Source organism: Accipiter gentilis, chromosome 29 (assembly GCF_929443795.1).
Source record: "Accipiter gentilis chromosome 29, bAccGen1.1, whole genome shotgun sequence".
Taxonomy (NCBI): Eukaryota; Metazoa; Chordata; class Aves; order Accipitriformes; family Accipitridae; genus Astur; species Astur gentilis.
The window spans coordinates 7,670,568-7,697,595 of record NC_064908.1 but is presented as its reverse complement, the minus strand read 5'-3'; the positions used below and the strand labels follow the sequence as shown (position 1 = coordinate 7,697,595).

The 27,028-nt window shown below is 46.9% G+C and overlaps 1 protein-coding gene and 1 long non-coding RNA gene across 11 annotated transcripts in view; one reads left to right on the top strand and one right to left on the bottom strand.

The window, feature by feature from the left end:
* LGR6 (leucine rich repeat containing G protein-coupled receptor 6) overlaps positions 1 to 4,444 on the top strand; it is a 157,027-nt gene extending 152,583 nt beyond the window's left edge. For all 3 annotated transcript variants that reach the window (XM_049833015.1, XM_049833016.1, XM_049833014.1), the window contains one exon: positions 1,876 to 4,444. In XM_049833015.1, coding sequence (XP_049688972.1) covers positions 1,876 to 3,113 — 1,238 coding nt within the window. In that variant the 3' untranslated portion in view covers positions 3,114 to 4,444. The remainder of the gene's footprint in view (positions 1 to 1,875) is intronic.
* LOC126052411 (uncharacterized) overlaps positions 1 to 18,523 on the bottom strand; it is a 151,951-nt gene extending 133,428 nt beyond the window's left edge. For 7 of the 8 annotated variants that reach the window (XR_007510023.1, XR_007510021.1, XR_007510024.1 and 4 more), the window contains exon 1: positions 18,067 to 18,523. This is a non-coding gene — a long non-coding RNA (uncharacterized LOC126052411). Of the gene's footprint in view, positions 1 to 15,552; positions 15,630 to 18,066 lie in introns of those variants that run through there. The other variant, XR_007510029.1, reaches the window with a different exon arrangement.
* Positions 18,524 to 27,028: the final 8,505 nt, after the last annotated feature.

Below are 27,028 nucleotides of genomic sequence, written 5' to 3'. Positions count from 1 at the left end.
AACCCTTTGAACACAGCTGGGATCCTTTGAGCTCCTCTAAATCCCCAGGATCCCACAACCCTTCCTGCAGTCTCATAGATGTGCACATCAGAAGCCTAAATGGTTGGGCTTTGGCCAAACTGGGGACAAGTGAGGAGTTCCTTCTTCCACTCGGAGGTAGCTGCCCTCCTATAAGGAGAGGACAAGGTCATGGTATCCCTGACCAGGAATCCCAGGTATCACCAGCTTCTCCATCCACCAACCTGCCCACAGTCAGACTCTGTCTTTTAAGAAGTTCCTGTTTCCTTGCAAGACTTAGACTTTGCTTTGTCCCAGCCAGCCCAGAATATTGCACAACAAGACCTTGTCCTTGATCTCCTGATCATACTTGCGGCACTGCAGACTGCAGGGGTACTTTACCCTGTCTCCTGAGAAAGGGAGAGAAGTGAGGTGCTGGACTGCACCCAGCCACTTTCTCCTTACTTCCATCAACAACATGCCAGCAGGCACAGGCTGGCTGGGACATGAGGAAGCTGCCTTCTGATTTTGTCCCCATTCACAGCTCAGTGGTATGTTACACAAGCACAACTGGAGGCTGGAGAGGCCTGGCTCCATCCAGGCTCCTGTGGGACACTGGCAAGGATGGAGTTTTCACCAGCTGTCCCACTGAGTTTGCTGCAAAAGAGACAAGAAGGAACAAGATTTTAGCAGAGGGCATGCCCTGCTGCCTGGGTAGAGAGGTGCTGGCTCTCTGAGGGAAGCCAGCCAAAGACCTCCACGCTTTTTGAGCTGAACAAGATTTCCCAATGTCCTTTAACATCTTTTGTTCTCAACTGCCTAAAACTTGGCCTGTCCTGTTTCTGGTTTTGCTGAGCTCCCACCCTGAGCCCCTCACTGTAACATCCATATCCCTCCCACATGCAACTCTGCCTCATTGCACTGTCTCTGCTCCGTCTCTTCTTTTCCCTTTGGCAAACAGCATCCACCAGCAGTCCCCTTTTTACCCTTCCATGACCTTCCCTTATTCACTCCTCCTTCTCCCCATATCCATCCTCCACCATTCTTTCTCCTGACATCCTCCTACATTCTTCTTGCTCAGGCCCCTCTATCCCTTCCCAGCTCCCTCAAGCTATTCCTTGACCCTGTTATCTCTCCCTCCTGCTCTAACACTTCATCTCATCTTGCCCATCCCCTCTGTGCAGAGGCCATTCATACAGAAACAGTAACACACCACTTAGCCAAGGTCTTGAGTAGAAGGGCAGAGGTTGGCAATGTCAGAGCAGGATGCAGCATCCTGACAACTCTCACATGTCTCCACATCAACTCCAAGATCCTAGGGCGTATGTGAGAAAGACCAGCTAACGGCAGAGTGGCCCAAATGCCAAGCTGACACCAGGAGCGTTAGTGGGTCTGGAGTCCCACAGAAATGTGGTTCATTGTGGTCATGAGCTCTTTTAGGCAAATGCCTACCTGGAGCTCAGACTCTGCCCCATTGAACAGTGTAGGGCAGGTGGGACATGAGAGCAAAAAGGCTTTGCCATACATACAGTCATGGGGTGGCAATGCCAGCCCCCAACCTGTTTACATTTTAGGAGCTCTGATAAGTTTGCCATTTCTCACATTTCCCATATGACCTCTCCCTGTACCTCATTTCTGCCCTATACAAGACCTGAGGAGATGCCCGAGGCACCCCAGTGTGGGCACAGGAGTGTAGGGACAGAGCCAAGAGGCAGCTGCAGAACAGGGCAGACAAAGTTGTACGCTCCTTTCCAGCCCTCAGCATTCAAGGGGCTGGTGGGGTCAGGAGAGGGCTAGGACCTGGCCACTGCTCTGAGCAGCACCACTAGAGTGAAACGGTATATTCTGGGTATAACTTTGGGGTTTGTTTTCTTCCAGGTCCCTTCAAGCCTTGCGATCATTTGTTTGAAAGCTGGATCATCCGTCTGGGAGTCTGGGTCATCGTTCTGGTCTCGGTGCTCTGCAATGGGCTGGTCATTCTGGCTGTCTTTGCCTCTCCCAGCTACCTCTCTCCGGTTAAGTTCATCATTGGCTCCATAGCAGGAGCCAACATGCTGACTGGTATTTCCTGCAGTATGCTGGCTCTCGTTGACGCCCTGACTTACAGCCAGTTTGCCAAATATGGCGCCCGGTGGGAGACCGGAGCAGGCTGCAGGGTGACAGGATTCCTGTCAGTGTTTGCCTCTGAGGCTGCCATCTTTCTGCTGACATTGGCTGCCGTGCAGTGCAGCATTTCAGTCTCCTGTGTGCGGGGCTATGGAAAGTCACCCTTCTTAGGCAAGGTCAAGGCTGCTGCCTTTTGCTGCCTGTTGCTGTCTTCTGTGGCTGCCATTCTGCCCCTCTTCTCCATCGGGGAATATGGAGCATCCCCTCTCTGCCTCCCGTATCCCATCCCAGATGGGAAACCCACCACCCTGGGCTTCACTGTGGCCTTGGTGATGACAAACATGCTCTGCTTCCTGACTATCACAGGCACCTACATCCGACTCTACTGCAACCTGCTGAAGCGAGAGTTCAGCGCTGTCTGGGACTGTGCCATGGTCAAGCATGTGGCCTGGCTGATCTTCACCAACTGCCTCCTCTACTGCCCAGTGGCCTTCCTCACTTTCTCCTCCATGCTCAACCTCTTCCTCATCACCCCAGAGGTCATCAAATCCATCCTCCTTGTGGTCCTGCCCCTGCCCGCCTGCCTAAACCCCTTGCTCTACCTGCTCTTCAACCCCCACTTCAGAGATGACCTCCGCCTGCTGAGGCAGAAGGGCCAGGACAAGGGGAGCTACCCCCAGTCCTGCGGGGTTGATGACATGGAGAAAAGCTCCTATGACTCCACCCAGGCTCTGGTGAGCTTCTCCGACATTGACCACATATTTGAGACACCTGATTCCCGGGGAGTGCACCCCATTCTCGACAGCTACAGCTTCCCCTCCATGACACTCATCCCCTGCCAGCAAAGGGTGGGCACCAGGGGGAAGGAGAGGGGCTTCTCTGAGCATTGTCCCTGCCTCAATGACAGTGAGGTGCTGATCACTTCAGAGAGCCGAGATCCAGCCAGCAGCAGCCTCCGGATAACCTTCTTTCCCTCCCCACCCACGCAACCCTACACGTCTCACTTATAAACCTCCTCTGAGTAGCCGTGCCAAACAGCCCCACCCCACACACTGAGGGCCAGCCCCAGCGCTGGGTGGCCAGCAAGGTGACAGCAGGCTGCTCCATGTAAAGTACCAGTACAACCCATCTACCCCTAACCCCCATCATATCTGCCTGGGCAACAGGCACCGCTCTGCCAGCTGCCACATGCCTGGAAGGGCTCTGACTGACCTCCAGATACTCAGGGCTGGACATGGGAGGAGATAAACCCCTTGCGCAAGTGTTTCTCCTACTAGGGACTGCCTTGGAGAAAGCCCCACTAGCTCAGGAGATGGGCCAGGGAGACCCTCATCATCATCATCCTGCAGCGTCGCAAGCCAGGAGGAGCCTGCAGCAAAGCCAAGCATGTCTTCTCAAGGCAGAGACATCTTAGCAAGCCAAAGCCATTGCTCTGTGGCAGGAACACATGGAAATGGCCAACTGCAATGACATGGCCACCTATAGGGACCTCAAGCCTTGTCCTCGAGGGTCCTCCACAGGTCCTACAGACCCCTGGAAACGGTCTTGTGTCTGCCCCATGACATTGACTGGAAGAGCAGAAGAAGTGGGTTAAAAGCAGTGTATCCATGTGTGCACCTGAGGTTTGGACCACCTCTGTTTTGGGAGGCTCTGCTTCATCCACTGGGAGCCTCATGGGTTGGGCAGGACCCCCCACTTTCAGCAGATACCAGGAGCTGGGAATGCTTAGGCCCTCTTTCAATCTGACCCACAGTGTCCAACAAGGAGTCTCTGAACCCCAAGGCAGCCAAATCCAAACACCTCCCTGGAGATACCTATGTGCTTTACCTGAGGTCACTCAGCAGCACCTGGCCAAGGCACCCAAGGGAACACTGGGCTGCCTCCACCCTCATTGCTCTCTCCACCTTCACACGCTGTAGCACGCCTGGGGCACTCCTGTCTGTAGTCACCTGGCTCCTGGTCAGGCGCAGTGAAAATGGGGTCTGGCTCCCTCACTGCCCCCAAACCTCACTCCTGGAAGAGGCTGTTGGTTCTTGGGTACACGTCCCCCCATACAGAATAGCCATACTGGGGGCTGCATTTGCTCTCCCCTATTTTAAGGGCAACTTGTATAGAAGGAGGGAACAGAAATCAGCCTTGTGGGATGATGGTATCAGGAGGACACAGGCCACTTGGAACAGTCTCAGATTTGCCCCCTGCAGCTCAGGGATCTCCCAAATCCATCCTCTCCATCACAAACCCTCCCACTGCCACCCAACACAGCAGGGAGCCCCGCAGTCAGAGCTCAGGCCCTGGGCAAAGCTTTGGTTCTGCTGACATTACTGCAGCTGTATATCATTGATTCTTGTGAGATAATAAATGAGCCCCGTTGCTGATCAGTGGCTGGCTTCTGTCCTCTTGCACGTGAAAAGCACCTTGTTGGTTCATTCAGTAGATGACTGCCTGCCTCTCCCAGCCAAGCTGGGCTGCTGTAGCTTCGATATTGTCTGTATTGCCTGAGTGAGGACTGGGAAATTGTGTTGTGTCCACATGAGCAGGCACCATCCTCCCCACCCCTATTCTTCAGAGGGAAGAGCCAAATCACCTGCCTTTATGCAGCAGAATTACACCATCAGTGTCCCTCAGCAGACCCCATGGATAAGACCTACCTGGTTGCATCCTGTGATCTGCTGCTCAGCTGTCTGGGTTCATGAGCAGGAAAGAGTCTGCTGCATAAATGTTTAAGGACATCATATAACAGAGCCTCTCATGCAAAGACAGACTCCCCAGCCAGAGCCTAGCTCTGCTTCCCTTCTCTGCACATGAGCCCTGTAGTCTTATCTCAAGAAGAAAAACTTGAGATATCAGCAGGAAATCAGAGGAATGAGATCCAAAGATTAGAGAAGAGGATGGGAACCCCAAATTTAGTGACAAATTCCAAAGCTCTGCTATGCAGTTCAGGTGGGAACTATAAAAAACGTACCCTGTTGTGATACTTGAATCCTGATCCAGACTTCTGATATCCTACAGATGCTCAAAGTCAGTTCTCATGCTTGGCTTATTAAAAAGACTGAGCCATTTTCTTCCATTTCTTTAGGGCTGCTCATGTGCACATGACTGGGAAAGACTCATACCTAGTTTGATTTGCAGAAATAAAACGCTCCTTCAGAAGTGGGATTATACAGCCCCAGCATAAATCCAAATTCCCCAGCATGTATCCTAACTCCATAAGGAAATCCCTAATTATAAGACACCCCAAAATAAACCGCACTGACATTGACACAATGAGCATCACTACAAGTCACAGATTAACTGCAATGCTCTCTTGCCTGAAATCCCCCACGCTGCACTGCTGCCAGGAGTATTCGTGCCACACTAGCATGCACTAAGTTAACCAAATGAACAGTTGACAGACAGCTATCCCCAACGGATGGAGCACATGAGCTCTCTGCAGGCACTGGGCCATCAGGGAACAGTCACACAACATCATAGTAGCAGAAGCTAAGTAGTACTTGGGACAACAAAAGCAGGATGTTGCATGGTCAGTGTAGCAGAAACCGAGTCCCTGGCTGTCCCAGCTGGTAGATAGGGTTCCCAAAATGCATGGATGTTATGCACACTTCCTACACATGTCAGTGTGCATGGACAGGTTGCCATGGCTGGAGAGACTGTGGTGTAGAGCCAACAGCTTCCAACCTGCCTGCCCCTTATACAGTCTCAGACTAGCTGGGCACATCCCACTGTGATGTTGTCATAGGTGCCTCATGTGGTGACCACCATGGGGTGGACCAACTAGTAAAGAGCATTACAGACATCCCTCATAGTACTGAACACAGAGGAACAGGGGAGTCTGAGTTCAAGACTGGTAGGAGTCTGGCACAGCCAGCTTTCCAGGGCTCATGCTTATCACCTCTGGAGCTGACTGAAGAGGAGGAAGAGCATCTGAGAGTGCCCAACCCAGGAAAAGCCTGCAATAATGACAGGATTGATGCAGGCACAGGCAATGTCCTTCCCAAGACCAATAACATTTCCCCAGGAAGCTGTGGAAAAGTCCACTGCGGGGCTGGGTAAAAGCCCTCTGGAGTGTGTGGGCCCCTAGTAGTCAATGTGGGACTTCCCACCCCCTCTTCTTATAGATGAAGCAATGGCCAGCAGCCCTGCTGGTCTTGTCTGTGCCCCAGCACAGCACAGCCCAACACAGCCAAACTGAGCCCTACAGCACCTCACTCCATCTCTCAGGGCCTCCACAGTAGATGCTGCCTATGTATATCCTGACCATTATGCCCTGCTCACCCACAATCCCTACTCCACCCTGTCTTCTACCTCACTTGTATCTTCAGGCACACACCTGGAGCGTGTCTCCTGGGACACATTGCCTATGCCAAGGACAGGCTGCAGGGCACGTCTGGGGAAGGAGGGACTGAGAGAGCACCAGGCCACCCCAAAGGGCTTTGAGCCCAGAAAGCAGACACACTGTAAAGCACAGAAGCACTCCATTGCTGTTCACCATGGAACCTTTTCCCATCAAGGGCTTGTAAGCTGCCTCCAGGGAAGCTCTGGTGAAACAGTTGCCCCTTAAAGCCAGTACCCATCTCATGGCTACACAGGAACTGTCTACCCCAAAGAGAACAAAGCTACTGGATACAGATCCTGTGTGATGCGCCAGCCAGCACCCTCTTTTCTACCCTACAGAGCCAGCTCTCATCAGGCTCAGAGCCTTTCCTCACAGTACTTCTGCACAGGCCAGTCTCCTTGCTTAACTGGGTACAAGCTTGTCATGAGGCAGGGATGACACCTGTTCCCTCTGCTTCCTCGGGGCCACAAGGGGACCCTCAGAGCCGGTTCAGAGTAAATACACCCTGAAGCCCTCTCTGAGCTGTGGTCTTTGCAAGATTAAAGAGGAAAGGAGGAAGTATAAACACAGAGCATGTTCTGTCCTGACACACAGAGGTGCCTGAGAAACAGTGAGAGCTTATGGATCTGCAGAGGTGCAGGAATCAGAAACCAGCATCCTCCCCTCTGCTATTGCAGGCCATAAATCCAGAGTAGGAACTCTCTAGCAAATGCTCATTAAAGTGCCTTTCATCACATCTCTAACAGGGTACATACGACTTGCCACCCTACCAAACACTAAATTCAATAATTATTAAAAGCAAAAGTAAAAGCAATCCTACACCACACCATCTCCCTTCTTAGCAGCTGGTTTGGCCCTTACTGATGCCAGGCTGACCGCTTTCAGGTAGCTCAGCCCTCTGCCAGTCTTTAGGTAATGGAGGGTAAACCCTGCTGCTCCACAGACAGCACAACCAGCCTCGATTACCCAGTCCCACAGACAATCAGGAGTTAGCTTGGTCTATGTAAACCACTGCTTGTCAACCAACAGAGGTGTGAAATTACTTCAGCAAGCCCAGAACAGAGGGAAGTTCTTGCTCCCCATTCTCCACCAGCAAGAACTCATGAGGCTGCTCTTCTGCCTCCTGGACTAAGCTTTGGCAGTGAGATACTACGCTGTCTGATACTTCCCTTCCGGATGATCCTCTTCAAGGCCACCAAATGTTCGCATAGGCCTCACAACAGCAACCAGAGGTCCTTGAGGCATCATGAGCTCTCTTCATTGGAGTCAGGGCTCCCCTGGATTCCAGCCTTTGGAAGGAGATGTACGCAACTAAAGGATTGAGAGAGAACTTTAAGTCTGTGCCCCCTCCCTGTAGCACAATTGCTCCTGGTTGGACGAGGTGTGGCTGCGAAAGAGCCCCAGACAGAAGCCAGTTAGTTGTGCCTCATGGTTGGACGAGTGGAGCTGGACTGTGAGTCCCAACGCAATAAGGCTAGAGTTCTATCAGTGTGGTAGAGTGGGTTGGCAATCCTCCCCACTCAGCTGGTGGTCCTGGGTCCCCTCTGACACACCAGAGTTTTCCAGGAGCTGATGGTGGCACACTCTGCAGGCACTGCCTGCAACAGCCTGAGTAAGAAAGAGGGCACAGAAGTGGTGGGACACGTTGAAGGGAGGAGGACAAGGCCACACTGCCTTGTGGGTTACATTTTGGCTGATGTGGCGTATTCCAGGCAGAGGCCCTCTGGGTAGCTGGATGACATGCAGAGCTGCTCTGGAAGCCATTGTCAGGGCTGGGCACCTCTGAGGTTTCCCCTGCACGTCAGCAAGGCACTGTCAGGACACCCTGAAGGGGAGACACAGCATGTTTCAGGGAGGATTTTGGCCCTGAGGGACCCGGAAGCATTGTCTAACAGGACAATGTAGAGACAGTTTGTAGGCACCCTCAGATGTCAATTTTTCACTTGTCCAGCCCTCATGGCTGTAGATGTGCAACTCCTCTGAAACAAAGCCAGTGAAGCAAGCACCCTATGGTATTATTTTTATAATCTCATTGTTTTTTCCACCAGCGTTGTAATTTCTGGAAGTCTGGGCCATGATTCAGGACACTTGGGATGGCAGCACTGCCACGGTCACAGGAATGCAATCGGTGAGAAGCAAGCTCTGCATGGGATTGCAATATCTGGTACTAGCCTCCTTGGAGGCCAAAGGAAAACAGACACATTTTGGAGAATGCAAGCCCATCTTCGAGACTGAGATAGACGACACATCCAGTCTGGCAGCTGACCTCAGCAGTTTCTGGTTATACCCTGAGCTACCAAAGGGTTAATACCTTTTCCCTACTCTCCAGTGACACAAAACCATATTCACATTTTCAGACAATGTCTTCCAAACACACCCTGAGAACCATTACTGTTCAAGACCTGATTGGGAACTTCCAGGCTATCTCATTTACACAGTTTGCTAGTTTGAGCACCTGGAAGCAAACCTGAGGCATTTCGTCTCAACTTTTTGTCTGTGAATATTTTGTTGGCTGTAATTCCTGCTGGGATCTTTCCCCTGCCATCCAGACCCAACATTTCTCCACATGGACACAGTGCTCCCAGCCCTGAATCCCCACACACCTCTTCCTTCCATCACAGACCCCAGGAAGGGGATGCTGGCTGGTATAGGCACAGACAGTCCAGAGCAGGAGCATCAAGAGGACCAAACATATTGGCTTTTGTTCTCAAAGTGAAAGACATTGTGATCTTCAATCTCCACTGGCCATGGTGTAGGTTTTCCTTGTATCTGCTGCATTCTATGGTCTCTGTCAGAGTTTCAGGATGGAACAGCCAAAGATGGGCAGACTGGCACAGAAGAAGGTGAGATGTGATGGATGACCTCACGGAGGACTCTCAGCTACAAAAGACCTACAAAAGGTTTCCACCTTCAGATCAGAAGCTACGAAAGGTTTGACCCCAAACAGAGCAGGGAGCCAGGGAAGAGCATGGAGCAACCACCTCGTGGCTTCCTGTCCTGCCAAGGAAATGGTATAGCACACGTCACTCCTTCTCTGCTGGGTAAAGACCACACTGCTTTCATGCAGCAGAGAGTTGGCTGTCCTATGCGCATAGAGCCTTCAGACATGAGTCTGGTAACTGTGTTCCCAGGAATGCAGTCAAAGCCACAGATCTGTCTGAAATCTACCTTGCTTCCAGCTGTATGCTTCCCATAGCCAGAGGAGGGAGAGGCACCACTTCAAAAGGTGATAGGCAGGAACATGGTGCAGAGGAGACAGGCTTGCAAGGGATTGAAGATTTAACAGCTTGTTCCGATTCCTCTGGCTAGCACACTCTCCCACTGCTATGCTGGGAAGTATTCTGTTGGGATGTATCACACATACTTCTGAAGGGAAGAGCAAAGCACTGATCTCTTGACTGGCCCAGCAAGAGCCAAGACTATATGCTGTGCTGAACTGCAAGCTAGGGCAGCATTTTTATTATCCTTTCTCAACTTCCAGTGCCATAAACTATTTGTGATAGTAAATCTATCTGAGTGATACTAATTATCATGTGTTACACTTCTCCATTGCATCCCATCACAAGAGGGTATATGTATTCAAATCCACCCAGAAGTTTTTGTATGAATTTGTCTTTCTTTGCCAAGTACTTCCAAATCATCTTCTCTACTCCCCCTCTAAACTCCAGATAAGCTTATTCTGCCAGCTCAAAGGCTACCTGCCATTTGTCTTCTCCTAAGTTTTAATAATATCACAATTAAATATCATGCTTTTTTTACATTAGTTGTTCTAGAGGTGGGTAAGAACCTATCAGACATAGTCTGCTTTTAAAGATAAAGTATTTATATCATTCTTATCACTTATTCTTAAGAATAATTCCACACTATTCCAAATCTACACCAAGAATAATCACAAAATCACAGAATCGTAATCATTGAAGTTGGAAGGGACGTCTCAAGATCACCTAGTCCAACCTGCCTAGTCAAGCAGGGTCAGTTACAGGAGGCTGCTCAGGACTGCATCTGGTCAGGTTTTGAATAACTCCATGGATGGGGAGACTCCACAATCCCTTTGGACAATCTATTTCAGTGTTTGACCAGCCTCATGGGTGGATTTTTATGTTCAGATGGAATTTTCTGTGCTTCAAATTGTGCCCATCATCTCTTGTCCTGTCACTGGGCACCAGTGAGAAGAGTCTGATTCTTCTTCATTCCCTCGCTTCTGGTATTTATACACATTGACAAGATCCCCCTTAGCCTTCTGTTCTCCAAGCTAAACATCCCAGCTTTCTGAGCTTCTTTTCATATGAGAAATGCTCCAGGCCTTTAATGACCTTTGTGGCCCTTCACCAGACTCTCTCCAGTAAGTTCATGCCTTTCTTGTACTGGACAATCCAGAAATGGACACAATACACCAGATGTGCCCTCACCAGTGCTGAGTAGAGGGGAAGGATCACCTCCCTGCATTTGCTGGCAAGGCTTTTCCAAATGCAGCCAAGGATGCTAGTGGCCTTCCTTCTCGCAAGGGTGCATTGCTGGTTCATGGTCAGCTTGTTGTCTGCCCAGAAGCCCAGGCCCTTCTCTGCAGAGCTGCTTCCCAGCCAGTCAGCCTCCAGCTTGTACTGATTCATGGCATTATTTCTCTTCCTACATATGCCTATGCATGGTCAAGAAAAGACTCTACATGGGTGGTCTGTCTTTCTATACTCTGTAAATGCTATTGTATGTATATTTGATTTCAGACATGCACACACACAAATATTCAATAACATGAATATGTGCACTTTACTCACTTATTTCTATATAAAAACACTTTGCCTCACCCCAAAGTCCTGCAACTACCATCCTAAACTGTCTTGTGCATCATCCTGAGATAGGAAGAAAATTATTCTCTGCTGCAGTGTATAGAACTGGGCTTATTCACAGAGCAGTAACCAAGCCTTCTCAGCACAGAACAAAGGGGATTAGGGATTTCTATACAGCATCCAACACTGTCTGTTAGAGAGAGGACACAAAACTGCATTAGCACGGCAATCTTATCTCTCGTCTATCCAGAGCTGTGGTTCTCGCCTCCCAAGTAAACCCATGGCATGTGTTTTTCTTTTGCCAAAATGTTGGACTTTTTCTGGCATCCACAGCAGCTCAACAAGCACAGTTCCACTTGCCATGGCTGGTATCTCAGCACTGTGAAGTATCAAAATCCAGTGATGGCAATCTCATTTACAAGTATGCATTAATATGTAACAGGAGCTATACTGGCGGAACTTCAATGTTAGGAAACAGTAAGAAACAGGAATAGAATGGCTTACTTTAAATTTAAATCCTGTCCTGATTCACTTGATATCATTTTGCCCATAGGCCGCATCCCTTTTTTTTTCTTTGAGACATAAGAAAGTCATAGATACTCTTGCATTCAGTGTCCAAAGTCAGTGATATTTATGGAGGAGCATGTGACAAGCTGAGGAACATGTAAAGCTTCAGTTAACAGGTGAAAGATGCCATTTCTGCTGTGAGAACACTAAAAAGAACCAAGTCTATGGCAAGAAGTCTCCTTGTAGGCTCTTCTGGAACTTAATAGCAAGCAATTAAGACATTTGCTCAACGTGCCGAAATAATCTTCTTTGGATTTACAACTTCATTATTGATTGCACGGTGTGGCAATGGCTGCGTAAAGGCTGGGACGCAGCACTGTTCTTCATGTATATCTTGCGGTGAATGTTACCTATGTTGAACTACTGCTAATATCATATAATGTCATAACTCCAAGAAGGGAAACAAGGCATGCTCTAGACAGGCATATTGGTATCCAAAACATGGACAGTAATGGGACATCTTTTCCCCATAAAAAGTCAAACATGCTCTTTCATTATTGCAGTTTCTATCCCCCAAAAATAAAAGGGCAGAAATGCCAGGCTGCCAAAGTACTTCCTTTGACAGTATTAAGCAACTGCTCATTTATTTATGACTATCATCACAAATGGACTGCGACAATCAGGACTTTTCAAAGTGTTCTGAAATAAAATAAAATATAAAATAAAAAGCAAGACCCACCAGGGGACATGGGAGACACATTCTTCACAAGGAATAAAGCACTGTGTTTGAAGGTAATGACTAACATCACATCAAAGACAACAACCTAAAACCAGAGGGGATTGGCCAACCAGTCAGCATCACACATAAATATTATAAGATCTATTTCTTTAAACCGATTAGCTGATTTTCCTGAAGTGTAAATCAAGCTGACAGCAAAGCCATCTACAAACTTAACACACATTTTCCCCTCTTCCTGATGACAGCATTTTCTTTGCTTGGGGAGAGATTGGATTCTTTGAGGTATTGTCTCCCTTCCTTATCCAGCAGCCTGGGATAGCCTTAGAGACAAAGAAAACTTCTAGCCTGTAGGACATGACCCATGGTCCTGATTCTCCCATTTTCCAGCTCAGGGACATCCTTACACACCACGGCATGCTCCCAGTGTGCATGTCCAGGTTTTCCTATCACATTGCAGAGGGACAGGAGGGAAGCAGGGGGAGATGCACAGTCGGTCTCATCCTAATATAACAGTTGACCAGAAATATCAGGGGGGCTTGTTGTTTGCATATAACTGAGCATACTTTTTAAAACTTATTACTATAACTTTCCCAGCCAAGATGTAGGAGTGAGGGAAGGGCCAGGAACTTGTGAGCAGAGGCAAAAACTAGCTCCTCCTCTCAAAAACATCATCCTACATCCATGTTTACACTGCGGTGTCTGGAAAAAACTGATCCTGAATTGCTGCCAGTCTAGGGTTAAAACTCAGCAGTTGCTCTACAAGACCTAGAGGTTAATTCTGAACAACAACAACAACAACAAAGAAGGCTAGTTTCATTATGGATGATTTCCTCAACCAGGGCAAGAAAGGAGGATGGAGCCAGATGAGTTGTTTTGGTGGCAATGTTAATTTTTCCTAACATCAGCTGTTCAGGAAACTACAGGCTTCAGCAACACAGCTAAAGTTACCCTAATCCTCAAGGAAAAAGCAGATGTGAAGTTGGGTCCAAATTTGCCACTGAGGTTAAAGGGGTGCAAAAAAGGAGTCCTTGCTTCTACACAGTGCTTCACAGCCAGGCTCTTCCTCTCCTTTGCTTTGCTAACCCACAATAACGGAGCCAGTTAAAAAGCAGAAAAACATTTGCACCAAAAATTCTGCAGTTGTTTTACTCCAAGCCCTCAGGAAAAAAAGCCTTTTATGCTTTTAATTTTTTGATTTTCTCCTGCATTTTTGCCAATTGAATCAATCATTTAAAATAACTGGATTGCTTCCCTCTCCCATCTCCTCCAACCCACCTCTCCTCTTCCTTCTTCTCCCACTCTCACATTTAGATTTTTATTTTTCCTCTCTATTTTTTTTTTTAAAACTTCTGGTTTGGAAAAGTTACATGGCTGGAGTTTTACATTTCCTTTTGCCACCACATTGAAGACATTTGAGGAACATAGTGAAGTGAATTTCACCCGGGACACACACATGTTCAGTTACGTTAGGGGCAAAAGGAAAAAAGCCAAGAAGGCAAAGCTGTTTCCAGTCCAGTTTCTACAGCTTGGCTGGCCTTTCTCTGCCTTGCTGTGACTGGCTGGTTGTTCAAATCCTTTACTCACTCCCATCTACCTTCACTTCGCTGTACCACTTCTTCTGTTCCTGTTTCATCTCAATCTTGTTTCTGTTAACCAATTCCTGCTACATACGCTTCTTCATCACCCCATACAAAAAAAAAATAAAAATTACAAGAAAACAGAAATAAAACTGTGCTGCAGATCTGAAGCTACCAGGTGAAAGTAAAGTGAGCAAAGCTCTGAAGAGTCCAATATTCTCTTTTGACAAATGCTTGTAAATAAGGAACATCCCAGAGCCCCTGAGGCTTGCGGTGGACAAGGGTCTGATGTGACTGTGAAGTCTGTCCTGCCAGAGCCTATCTGAGACAGAAGCATTAACGGAATAGGCTGAGGAGATCCAAGCCGTAAGGGCAGACAGGCTGAGGCTCTGCATGCTTTGCAGAGAGCATGAGCAATGATGGGGAATGCTGACAAGGCTGCATCTTGGCCAATGTGAAGAGAACCTCCAGTTCCCAGGGGACATGCCTGTCAAACAGAGGCTGAGATGGTCCTGTCACTTGCAGTGCTGACTGTTCCTGTGGCTGAAGTAGAGCAATGTCCTTTGGCTTTTACTCCCATCACATAATGGACAGCAGGAGCCCTCATCTGTCCTCCAGACCTCCACTGAACCAGTGCATTGAGGCTGGGATTTTTGGAGAGCCCCTTCTCCCTTAGGTTTATCTGAAAATCCCAGTCTTCAAAGAACAGTGAAACACAAAGGCGAGAAGCCACACTCAGACATCAGAACATGCTGCACCACTGCTTTCTTCATGCTCCCACATGAACAAGAAAGAGCAGAAAGTTTTTGCATCAGAGAAGGTGTACTGCACAGACAGTTGGCAATCATCTCCTAATCTCCCTTATATGCAGACAGCCCACAAATATGTTTAGCAGTCACTATTGGGAGAGGGGGGCAGAAAGCAAAGCCACAGAAGTCTGAAGAGGTACCTCGTAGGAAGATGTGTTTGAGAAGCAGACCTCGTGAAGTCTGTGTTCCAGATCACAAGTAACAGATGCTAAATCCTGCCCCCAGGTCACCAACAGAATCTTACCTCCCTCTACACAGCAGCTCTAGCAGGAGGTATTTCCATCTCTAACTTAACTAAAAGCCTCTGACTTACCTCCCCCAAATGCCTGCAGTTGGCTTTCGAGATTTCACATCATGAGACATCTTTTTGCCAGTACTTAGCAGCAGCTTCCTCTGCCTGAAATATCTGGTGTGCCATTGTCTCAGCTGTGATCAGGAGTAAAGATACATCCTCAAAGCCCCTTTTCCTCCTTTATAGCTCCTTAATGACTGCTGTTAACAAAGCCTTGGGGAGTTTATAGTGAAGTGAATTGTATCAACCAAGTGAAAGAGAAGAAAAAATCAGCATAGAAAGATCTTCATCCCAAACTGATGGGTTGTGTTCCAAACACTGTGTCCAGGGAACCAACCCTCACCTCTTAATGCCTCCCACATGCTTAAAAGTAAGGCAGAAATTACAGCTGATTCACCATGTGCGTACCATAGGGTGAGATGCAATTCACCTTCCAGAAGCAAATCCTCCCAAGCTGAAAATGCCCTTTTTCACATGACATTTTTGCTTCAGTGAAAACTCCTAAAGGGGAAAAAAAATAATAGATTCTACTAGAGGTTAGAGCTCAGTTAGAAACAGGGAAAGAAGAGATTAAATTATGGCTGCTGAGCTGGATGAGATTCATTTTACCAGACTTAGTGAGTCTGGGCCATTTCAGTGTGGGCTGGAGAGTTTCCAGATTTGAAAGGAAAAGAGAAAAAAAAAAAAATTGGACCTCAGCTAACTCAAGGTACCCAGGTAGCTCCTGCTGGGTGCACACACTCTTCCCAGCAAGCTTGGTGCAACTACACTCTGCCCTCTCCAGTGTGCTTCTGCCTCTCCCCAACCAGAAAACCCTCAAACTGCACCACAGGTCCACTGCTAGTCAAGTCCTGTGCCCCAGATTGTCCATCCCATCAGCAGAAATATTTCTTGCATCCACCACAGTTGATGAGACTGCAAAGCATATTGCATGACCCTTTCCAGATTATACTGCCATCTTTTATGGATCACTTCAAAGTTTAGGGCCACAGTGATACCCATGAGTGCAGGTAACTTTCAAGGTGACAGTAACCTTTCTGGATGGAGACTGAGCCTCCTACAGCTTTTCTTACTACCTTGCATCAAGCAGGAGAGGTTCAGACCTGCAGGCCAACCCCACGAGCAAGACAGCCATTAAGGACAGGCATGTTCAACCTGTCTGGCAAAGCTTTGTGGGGCCTCGGGTACACATATACATGTGATGGACCTTGAGGACTTAAAAAAAAAGAAAATAAATTCCATTACATTTCTGGCAGTCCATAATATTGGGGAACTTTCATTCTATGGTGAGTTCATTTTTCCTCTTCAGCATGATCTCTTATTTACCAGAACTTCAGGAACACAAATTATGACTTATAGAAACATAGCTCCATAAAACTTTGAAGAGCATTATGGCAGCAATCTTTCCTGCATAAAAGGCCTCCTATCCATTTCCCACCCCAACAACCACATCACTCAAAGCACATCAACAGCCCCATTGCATTATTACAGTAAAAAGAAAAAGACTTATGGCTCTCATATTTAAACCTATACTAGAGATAGGTGGGTATTACGTTTTTATTCTAGTGGAAACAGGTGTCCAAAATGCAATATCAACAGAGAAGTCTTTACAGAAAAACTCTGCAGGTATCTAGGCAAGATTCTCAAAGCATCAGCTTTTTCACTAGTGCATAGGCATGGAGACATCTGCCTTTTCAGTTTTCCTTCACTGCCATCTAGGCTTTTTGGTTAATGAACAAATAAAATGTGAAATGACATAGTTCCATATGCCCTGGACCTTGTTATCTAACATCAAAACACAGAGTGGGTTAGAAATAACATTGTAAAGCATTCTGAGTTGCAAAACACAGCTAAAGGAAGTTTCACCTTGGTCTGGTGAACTACATAAAGATTCTGGAGCACTAGCCCTACACAAAAAAGCCTGTAAGCAAAACATGAAGACATGTTAGTAAACACAACACCACCAAACTGAAAATCCCTTAATGTCAATTTATGATTTTGAAATAATTTATACTATGCCAGACATGTTATAACAGCAACCAACCTGTCCACAAGATCTTGGAGAGTTTCTGGACAAAGAAAGCTTAAATATAAAAACCTCCTATAATATAACATAGAAAAATTAAAAATAAATGCTGGAGCTTTTATGGTCTTCAATAGGATGTTTAGATTAAACTAGAATTCAGCCCTGTATGCAGACAGATGAAAGAAACCTAAAATAATTTTAGTCAGACCAGCCCTCTGGAAGGCTCCAGTCTAACTCCATACACAAAGCAGGACTAACCCCAAACCAAGATTAGGTTGCTCAGCATCTTATCTCATTTAAGTTCTGAGACCCACCAAGGATGAGGATTGTACCAGCTACCTGGTACCTGTCCCAGGGCTGCACCACTCAAATGGGGAAAAACTTTGCAGCAGAATTTCCCTTGCTGAAATTTGTGTCCACAACATCTTGCCTTTTCAATGTGCACCTCTGACATGGCCACACATTAGGTAGTTGCAGACAGCAAGATCTCCCCTTCGCCTTCCCTCCTCCAAGCTGAAACCCAGCTCTATCAGCCTCTCCTCATGTGTCCTGTGCTTCAGCCCCTGACCACCTCATCTGGACTCTCCAATAGGTCTATGTCTTTCTTATGCTGGGGGACCTCAAAATGGACACAGTACTTCAGATGTGACCTCCTAAGTACCAAACAGAGATGTACAAACACTTCCCTCCACATGCACTTTTACGAATGCAGCCCATTATGTCGTTGACCTTCATTGCAGCAGCATTGCTACAAGTATGCATGGGAACCTGCGTCAGAAACCTTGCAAAAGCCCGGAGATATAGCAACCACTGATCCTCCATCCACACAGCCAGTCATCTCACTGTGGAAGGTAATTGGGAAGATTTACCTTTAGTAAAGCCACACTGACTGTTACCTTGTTGTCCTTTTTGTGCCTTCATGTCCTTGGACATTGTTTCAAGGAGGATCTGCTCCAAAAGTTTCCCAGGGACTGTGGTGAGGCTGACTGGTCTGTCATTTCCCGGATCTTCCTTCTTGCCCTTTTTGAAGATGGGTGTGACATGTGCCTTTTCCATGGCAGTCATCAGGACCCTTCCCCAGCTGCCAAGAGTTTTGAAAAATGATGTAGAATGGCCTTGCAATGACATCACCCAGCTCCCTCAGTGCCCTCAGGTACAGCCAGTCTGGTCTCACAGGGTCAGGTAGGTGCAGATTCCTTAAATGACCTATAATTTTATCTTCTTCTAATGTACCTCTCTCTCCTGAACTCTGCCACTAGGCATGGAGACCAGGGAGGCCATGCTAGTGAAGTCTGGGGCCTTTTCTATGCCCATTGTCAATAAGACATCCAACCCATTCAGCAGTGGGCCAACGTTTCCTAACTCCACCCCTGAACATTAAAGCAAAATTTCTATGTTCCTTCTGGGCAGCCCAACCCTGCTTTCACTTTCTGTGCGCTGCTTTTTTTTTTTTTTCATTTGAGCTTAGTCATGAGTTCCCTGTTCATCCGTGCTGGCCTCCTGCCATGCTTGCTTGACTCCCTGCAGATCATGCTGGGCCTTTCTTCTGTTTGGGGAGGTTATCCCTGAAAATTTAGCAGCTTACCTGGGTGGCTTTGCGCTCTGAGGACAGCCTCCATTGCAATCTCACCTAAGCCCTGAATGTGCCAAAGTCCAGTTTCCTGGTGTCAGAGTTGTTACTCTGCTGCTTGCCTTCCTCACTTCTCTCAAATCCACCACGTTGTGATTCCAGCAGCCAAAGCTGCCATCAACCATCATATCCCAAAACAGTTCTTCCTTATGCATAACTAGCAGATCTACCACCTCCCCTAGCTGGCCTGCCCACCACTTTCATCAAAAATGAAATGACCATTAGGCCTCACGGTGATGCTCTTTCTGCTTTTTTCCCCTCATCTGCTGGCCTATGAAATCCCTGTCTGAAGCCTCACAAAATCATGGCACCTCTGCATCAACTGCACTGGGGGCCCCATCATACTGGCTAAACCTAATACCAGAAGAATGAAACTCAGCTGTAGGGGAAGAGGGCCAAAAAGCTAATTCTTTTCTGTGTGTCCTCCCATCTGGGGACAGAGACCTCCTAGGCAGCATGCACCAGACCCCTGCAAGGAGTGCTGGCCAAGCTGGGGATGTTCTGTGCACTACCCCTACTCTGGTCCTCTTGTTTTAGCCTTTTAGATACACCGTCGTCCTTCTCTTCATTACTTGTCCCATGTAATCACTTGGACTCCTGAGCCTGGTACTCCAGCCCTGCCCACCAGCAAGGGACATGCAAGGAAAAGAGTACAGATTACATACGTGTGATGGCATTCTAGAGAAGAGATAAAGACTGACGGTTCTGTGTGAAAGTGAAGGTCTTGATTTGAGTGAAAACCCACTCTATAAAGACAAAGGCAAGAGAGAGGCAGAAACACATTGGGTCCCACAGTCACTTCCTCAAAAGCCATTAAGGGCACGCTCTCCACTCAGTGCCCAGCCACCAGTAGTGCAGATGTGAGTAGATGTCCCCTAAGGTACAATTGCGTGGTCATTGGGAGCAAAGTCAGGTAAAATGCGTTACAAAACAGGAACAGGGGTTAAATGTATGGCAGAAAGTGAAAAGATACTGGTTCCAGTGGCAGCAGCTCCAGTGCATGCTATGACAGCCAGCACATGGGCTCCTCAGTGAGCACCAAGAGCAGTGTGTCAAGCCCTAGGCACAGGAACAGTTTCCAGATCCTGTGCTCACAAGTACTGCTTGGTGCTGTTGGGGGACCTCTCCCTCATGGCGTGCAGATTTTCTACAGCTGGTGGCTGGGAATTCAACCTTGGGGAACAGGTCAGGGATGCAGGACTCTCCCAGCACACCCTGCTATACAGCAGAAAGGACATGCTTCCACAGCCATCCCACTTAGTGGATGGAATAGCTTGTGTGCCATACATGTTCCCATGTACAGATGTCAAAAAAAGTGATGCTGCCTTTGACATTTCAGATCCAGACTGGATAAAGTGCTGAGTAACATTGTATTGGACACGATATGACAATACTCAAATATTGCCCTGCCTGGATGACTGGTAAGCTAAGAGGGACCATTAGCTCCTGCTTGGGTGCTTCAGAAGAAATACCAGGGGTATTTCCAGCCATTGCCACATACATGCACACATATGCACGGAATTACATAGTTCTTACAACGCTGATGCTGGGAAGATCCTTTCTTTGTAGAGCTGCTAGTGCAGACTTGGAGCTACTCTGCCCTCACGTGGTGTTTGGACATTTCTGCAGTAATGCATCTTGCTGCATCTTTATGGCTATCTGGATCATGACATCCTTATAACTTACCACTATATCACCCTTATCAACGTCTGTAGAGGATGCTGTACTCATTTGCACATGGGCTCACGGACCATTCTGACAGATCACATCCAACAAACATCTAAATCACACCCCAGAGACACATGCCGTTTTGAAGATGAACATAAGATGTCATAGGATGCTTTTTAAGGTACTTCTCAGAACACACGTGTGAGACATTTCTTACAGTATTCCTGAAGACACTCCCCAGTGCTGGAACCTTGATATCCAAAAGTCATTTTAAATTGTCTCAAAGACCTCACCTAAGGGACAGAGCCAAAAAGAATTTGAAAAATCATCCAAAGCCCTAGCCCAGGAACCATTCTGTGACTCCTCTGAAAGCTGGAAAAAATTCTAAACTACAGGTCCAGCACACCAGAACCACAGCCAAAGGCAATTTTGAAAATGTATAGATCTAAGGCCCCACCAAAGCAATTTATCAAATGTCTCAGTGATCCCGTCGAACAGAACAGACATTTAGAAAATGCCCATAAGGCATTACTGATGAAACAATTGTGAAAATCATCAAGGCAGTTGTGAAGCTGCCCTAGAGTCAAACCATATGGATTTACTGTGAACATCTTGGTGATTCTAAAATTGCCCCAAATAACACCACATAGAAGCCATTTTGGAAGTGATCTGTAATGTCAAAGCACAGCCATAAACACCCCATTAAAAGGACCATTAAAAAAAACAACCAAAAAATCCCACAAAGCATCCAGTATTAAAAATCTTTTGTGTGATTTTTGGAAGCATTCTCATGGGGGCCTTTTGAAGGGATTTATACAATGATCCCTCAATTTTTTATGGTCCTATTTACAATGGCTCCTTTGTGGGGATTTGGGCTTACTCTTGATAGCTCCTTGGCAATATTTTTGGTCTTTTCAGTGTGTTTTCACAATAGCTCCATGATGGAGGTGGGGTATTTTTACAAGAGGCATTTCATAGATCTTTTGAGACAGTTTACATAATGGTTATGTAATGGTGTGTTGGGGGAGGATCAGAGATTTGATTTAAACTGCCTGAGTGATGTTGGATTTGCAACTATTTTCCCTATTAAGTCTATATTCATTGGACCACAGCCCCCATTTTATGCCATGAAGAGCAAAGAGAAGACAATCATAATCACAGGATTTCCACTGCTGACTCCAGTTGCAGGGGAAGGGCTAGAACCGCCATATTGCAGACAGCTGAAGGTAACACCACCCTGCAGTTCACAGAGGAAAAAAAATTAATCTGCTGTGAATCTTTCCATGCTCATAGACTGCAGCAATCCCAAACTGATCATCTGTCATGGTCCATCAGTGAGCCAGGCCAACACTGACTCCCTGCCACCTATCAGTCCCCTACAGAAAAAAATGTCAGCAAAGGAAGATGAGTGGGGTAGCCCTAAAAGAAAGGCAGCCATGATGGGTCAGGTGCAACTTCTCTTGGAGATGCACCTGATCATGACCCAGCCAAGGCCCTCCATGTGATCCATCTTGTTGCTGAACTGAAACTCTAGCCAGTCTTGCACAATTGCTCCTTCTAAAAGGAGAAGTGTCCCTGACATGAGCCTTGCCCAGAATTGTTGGTTCTCTGACTATAGAAGGCAAAGCTCTGAGATGACAGTGTGGGGATCTCTGCTCAGTCAGGGGACATGCATCCTTCTGTCTCCTTCTCTGGGCTGCACACAGTGACCATCACCTCCAACAGCACATCTGCCCTAGACTGAGCCATGTTTCCTTGCCCTCTACCCTCCCTGTTCATGCTAGCAGTGCCGGCACACACACGACGATTCCTCCCAGACCTGAGCATGTCCTTATGGATGTTTGAAAAGCTCAGGTCATGGAAATCATCCCAGCCTTGACAAAGGCCTTATGTCTGGCTAGGAGGAGAGCTTCTGTTTGACTTCCAAGTCTAAAGCACCAATGACTTTTAAGGCCATGCTTGAGGTACTTCCTTACCCCCCTCTAAGGCTATCCTGGCTCTACATTTATGAAATATCACCAGAGGCTCATTGGAAGTCTCCCTTCCACAGATTTCACATAGCAGTCATGAAAAGACATGCTGCCCCAGGAGGACAGCGGCAGTCTTGTTACTAACCTACCTGAGTTGGTTTGTTATCATTATTATTATTATTATTATATTTGCATTGCCCTGAGGTGTATCCAGCCTGGCCAATATCCAGGGAAGTGACCTTGTGCTGCTGTACCATATGGCTCCCAGCTCTCTTCACAGCCTCAGCAAGACTATTCCAGACATGAGAAACAGTGACGAAATTGCAGAGTGGGGTTGTCATGTTTTCTTCACAGACTTTTGTAGAGGCATATTGAAACAGAGAAAGCATAAAAGGAAGAGTGGAAGGTATTGTGGAATATTTTGGGAGAGCTACAGGTGAACATGGACCATAACAGTGACAGTCACAACCCTGCTACCTCTTGAGGACAGAGCACAGCCTGGTTCCCTTTTCCACCACTGCCCTGACAGCGAGCCTGAGTTTCTCACCCAGGGATGCAGTTGGCTTGCTCCACAGTAAAGCTAGATTGTAAATCAACATGTAAAAACTGGAAGATCAAAGAGTCTGGGTTCTTCCATGATCACAGCCACAATAATCTTACCCATCCCAAACTGGTAAACCACTGTTGAGGAAGAATCTGGAGCGGCCTGCTTCTTCTCCAGGCTTGAAGGAGGGTTTGAGTGCCCAAACACTAGCCTGTTTTTCCAGGAATGTCAGTTGCTCTGATATAAGAAATCACCTCTTCCTGCAAACCTTGCCTTGTTTTCAACTGAGGAACATCCATCAGGCTGCTGGGCTGGAGAAGAATAAAGATATTTCTTAACCTAGGGCTTGTAACAAGAGCTGAAATGCAGTAATTGACTTTTTCTCCTAGAAACAGCAGCACAAGGGTTGAAAACAGACTTGCAGGTCTTCAGATGAGCAGCTCAATGCAATGCCTAGCTGAAGCCAGTAGGCACTTTGAGTGCTGCAGTCTTTGAGTGCCTCTAGCTGGTAGAGGATTACCCTCTCTAGGACAAACATCTTCTAGAGGATGTTCCCAAATCTGGTGGTGGCTTTTGTTAGTCTTGACCTAAGTGACTCACTGTCAACCCAGTTCCAACCTTTCTTCCTCTGCCTTCCCCAAACCATTCCTCCTCCCATAACAGCAAAACTGTTCTGTGTGGCCAGCAAGCATGACAAATTTGTCCAATGTGGGACCAAATGTATGAGAGTCCAGAAAAAAAATGGAAGCTCTTAAGAACAAAAATGCTGCATTTTGGTTGTTTTTGTTGGGGTGTTTTTGAAGATATGGTATGCAAAACTGGAGAGGGTGTGGGGAATCAAAAGACTGTTTAACATAAAATATTTTCTCTGAGAATAAATAATGAAAGACATCAGCCTAATGTTTAACAGTACATCAGCTCTGTTGTGTTTAAGCCTCAAAAAGACTTTTTATAACTTAAGAAGTATTTCAAATAAGATCAGTTTGTTCATAAATCAAAACTGGTTTGTAATCATTTTGCCTGTACTTAGGCTAAAGCTCCTACTGATCTGTCCTGGGCACATCTATTTTGTCTCTCTGGAGTTCTTGCACATCTTTACTCCTCTGAGACTACAGACTAGTGCCTGCAACTCATGCTGACACTGCGAGCTCTTGGGGTATATGAAGGCAGACAACTCTGGCATGGCTCTGTCCTATCTGTGTTTGATGCACTCTCAGCTCTTCCAAAATCCATTGATCTGTTCCCTGAAATCCTTGTGCCTCCCTATGATACAGTTATGCTCGTCTCAGCCACATCAGTCTTTTTGCCAAAATATACAGCCAATTGTGGAAGTGTTGCATTTCTCAGATTACTATGATGGACAATGACAGCTCTGAAAACTTTTATCACTGTGATGTACATGACAGTAAGAAAGGGACAGGAGAGATTTCAACCGTGATCCACAAAAAAGAGTAAATGCAAAGTGTCTCAGGCTGGGAATTTGGACTCTGCAATGTTGATCCCAAGTGAAATGGCCTGACTTGCCTTTCTAAGGAGAAAGACTGAGTACATTTGAGAGAAGAAGGGCTGGAGTACAGCCTGAGATGCTGGGCTTCATGGAGATCTCGTCTCAGTGTACTTAGCCTACATGACCTGGAGACACAGTCTCTGTATACTAATTCTGGGGCAAACTACATTTGATTTGCAGCATGAGTGGCAGCGTAAGAGCAGCTTTCCAAGCATGGCTTGTGCAGGAGAGACTGAGCTAGGAAATATTGCAGCTGTGGTGAGCCAAGCCAGTGCATCTGCTGGGTAACTGCTTCCTTGATATCCTAGCACAGGGATGGGAGAACACCTCAGTCACTGTGAGGGCTGTGTTTCGGTCAGGCCATTCTGCAGGGTAGTCCTGGGGGCAGGAGGAGCCAGGCCCTGGCTGGCCTGAACAGGTCTGCCGCACTTGACATTCACTGCCATCTACCCCAAAAGTCATGCCACGCAGACCACCAACACAACTTCAGTGTCAAGCCCTATTCCACCACATCCCAACTGCCTCTTCAAATATACCATAACATAGGCATCTCCTCCCACTTACTGGGCTGGCACTGTCCCGGCAGCAAGAGGTCTCCAAGTTTGAGCCGGCCTGAGGGAGCAACCCAAAAGGAAGCCTATGGATAAGGTTCTCCCAAGTTTCTTCCTCATACTGTACTAGCTGGGACTTTTTATGCAATCCCAGAGGACACCCCAAGGATAGGACAACAAGTCCTATCAAGTCAAGTCAAGGAGTTTAGCTCTGTGGACATTAACATAGATTCAAAGCACAGTTTAGATCTGGAGGTCTCTGATCCCACCCCACTCAAAGCAGAGGCAACACCAAAATTACATTAGGTTGCTCAGGGCTTTATCCAGGTACATTGTGGGTATCTTTGAGAGCACGGTGCGTTCTTACAGTGTGTTCTAGATAGCATCACCATTGTATGGTTGAACCACATTCTCACACACAGGGATGACATGTTCATTTTCCAAGCCTCTGCTCTACAAATATTAGCTTATTCTGAAACAGTGTTACTGTAGTAAGTTTATTTGTCCGTTATTTCTGAGCCCTATGATGTACCTTGCTCTTGTTTATAAATCTACAAAGTTGACGGGTTTTATTTTTTCTGTTTTAATTCCTTTTTCCTATTTTAAAATACTTATTTAAAAGGAAAATACATATGAAGAACATTAATGTGGAGAGCAACTCAATATATCTGTCAACATTCAAAAACTAGGAATGTGTACCTATTTCATAAACATACAGTGTAACAGTACTTTCTGTGTGATGGTTTTCATCCTTTGTGATATAAAGTTTAATTTCAATACGCAATTTTTACTGTGGCTACCTTAGTTTTCCCTGGATGTAAAAGAACATCTTGAAAAAAAATAAAGGGAGTCATGGATTTTTTTAAACAGATCTTCAATACTGCCAGAGATTTCATATATATCCCTGGAAAATCAGCGCAATGTGGATGCAGAGACTGATTTGATGTGTCTGTTGGGAAATGAGGAGCACATAGCGTGAAGGTACGCACTGTGCAGGCATATGCTGTCTTTTTTCCTCCATTACTTCAGGCTGCATCTCTCATGGACTGGTGGTCTGTTCTGACACTCTGGTCAAACATCCTTCTTGATTTTAAGCTGCTCCAAGAGGACCGCATGATGATGTAGTCTGACACAGTTTCACTTACCGGTACCTGCCTCCAGCACATTAATTTCTGCTTGAACTGGATGTAGAGAAAGAGACACTGCATGCTGATTTAAAGATCCTACACGGCAGAGCACCTGCCAGTTCTGAAGGTAGTAGTTAACTGCCCTCCTGGCTAAACACTGATTTGTCATCTCCAGCTGCCAGATCTTGCCAATCCTTTGCTTGCTAGATTAGTACAACTAAGGTCTAACAATCCTCCAAACTCTTGTTCCACACGCAGCCTCAAAACAGACTGATCTTACCTCTCTGAGGAGGAAGTTTCGGATTAACGATCAGCCTCCAGGCCAGGATAGCATCTTAACCTCCGTGTACAGATTTCTTAACTCAGAATTTGTTCTACGTGTAGCTGAGAATTTATCTCAAGTCACTAACAATGACTCTATGCCGACTACCTAACTACACACATAGCTTCAGGTTTTAAATTCATCCCCAGCCACCTGGCAGGATGGAAACGAGCTTGAGGGCCCGGGGGAGCGGAGGCGGCAACCACCAAGAGCTCAGGGTTGTCAGCTGGAGGCAATCTGCCGGAGATGTTCAGTTTTGTGTGTGGGAAGAGCTCAAAAATAGCACTCGTTTAAAAAAAACTGGGATTTTGAGGCATCCTTCTAGGGCCTCACTCCTGGTTTGGCTCTGGCCGAGCCAATTCCAGGGTGTTCACCCTCGAGGGGTGACAAAACGGGACGGCAGAGCGTGACCCGCGTCCGGCACTCTGTGAGGGATCTGCCCATGCCTCCAGGCCCCCCCCCCCGCCAAGACAAGGGTCAAATAAATTGTAATATTTCACTCCAACCTCCCCAGAGCTGAGCGAGCCCAAGCCGCTCCC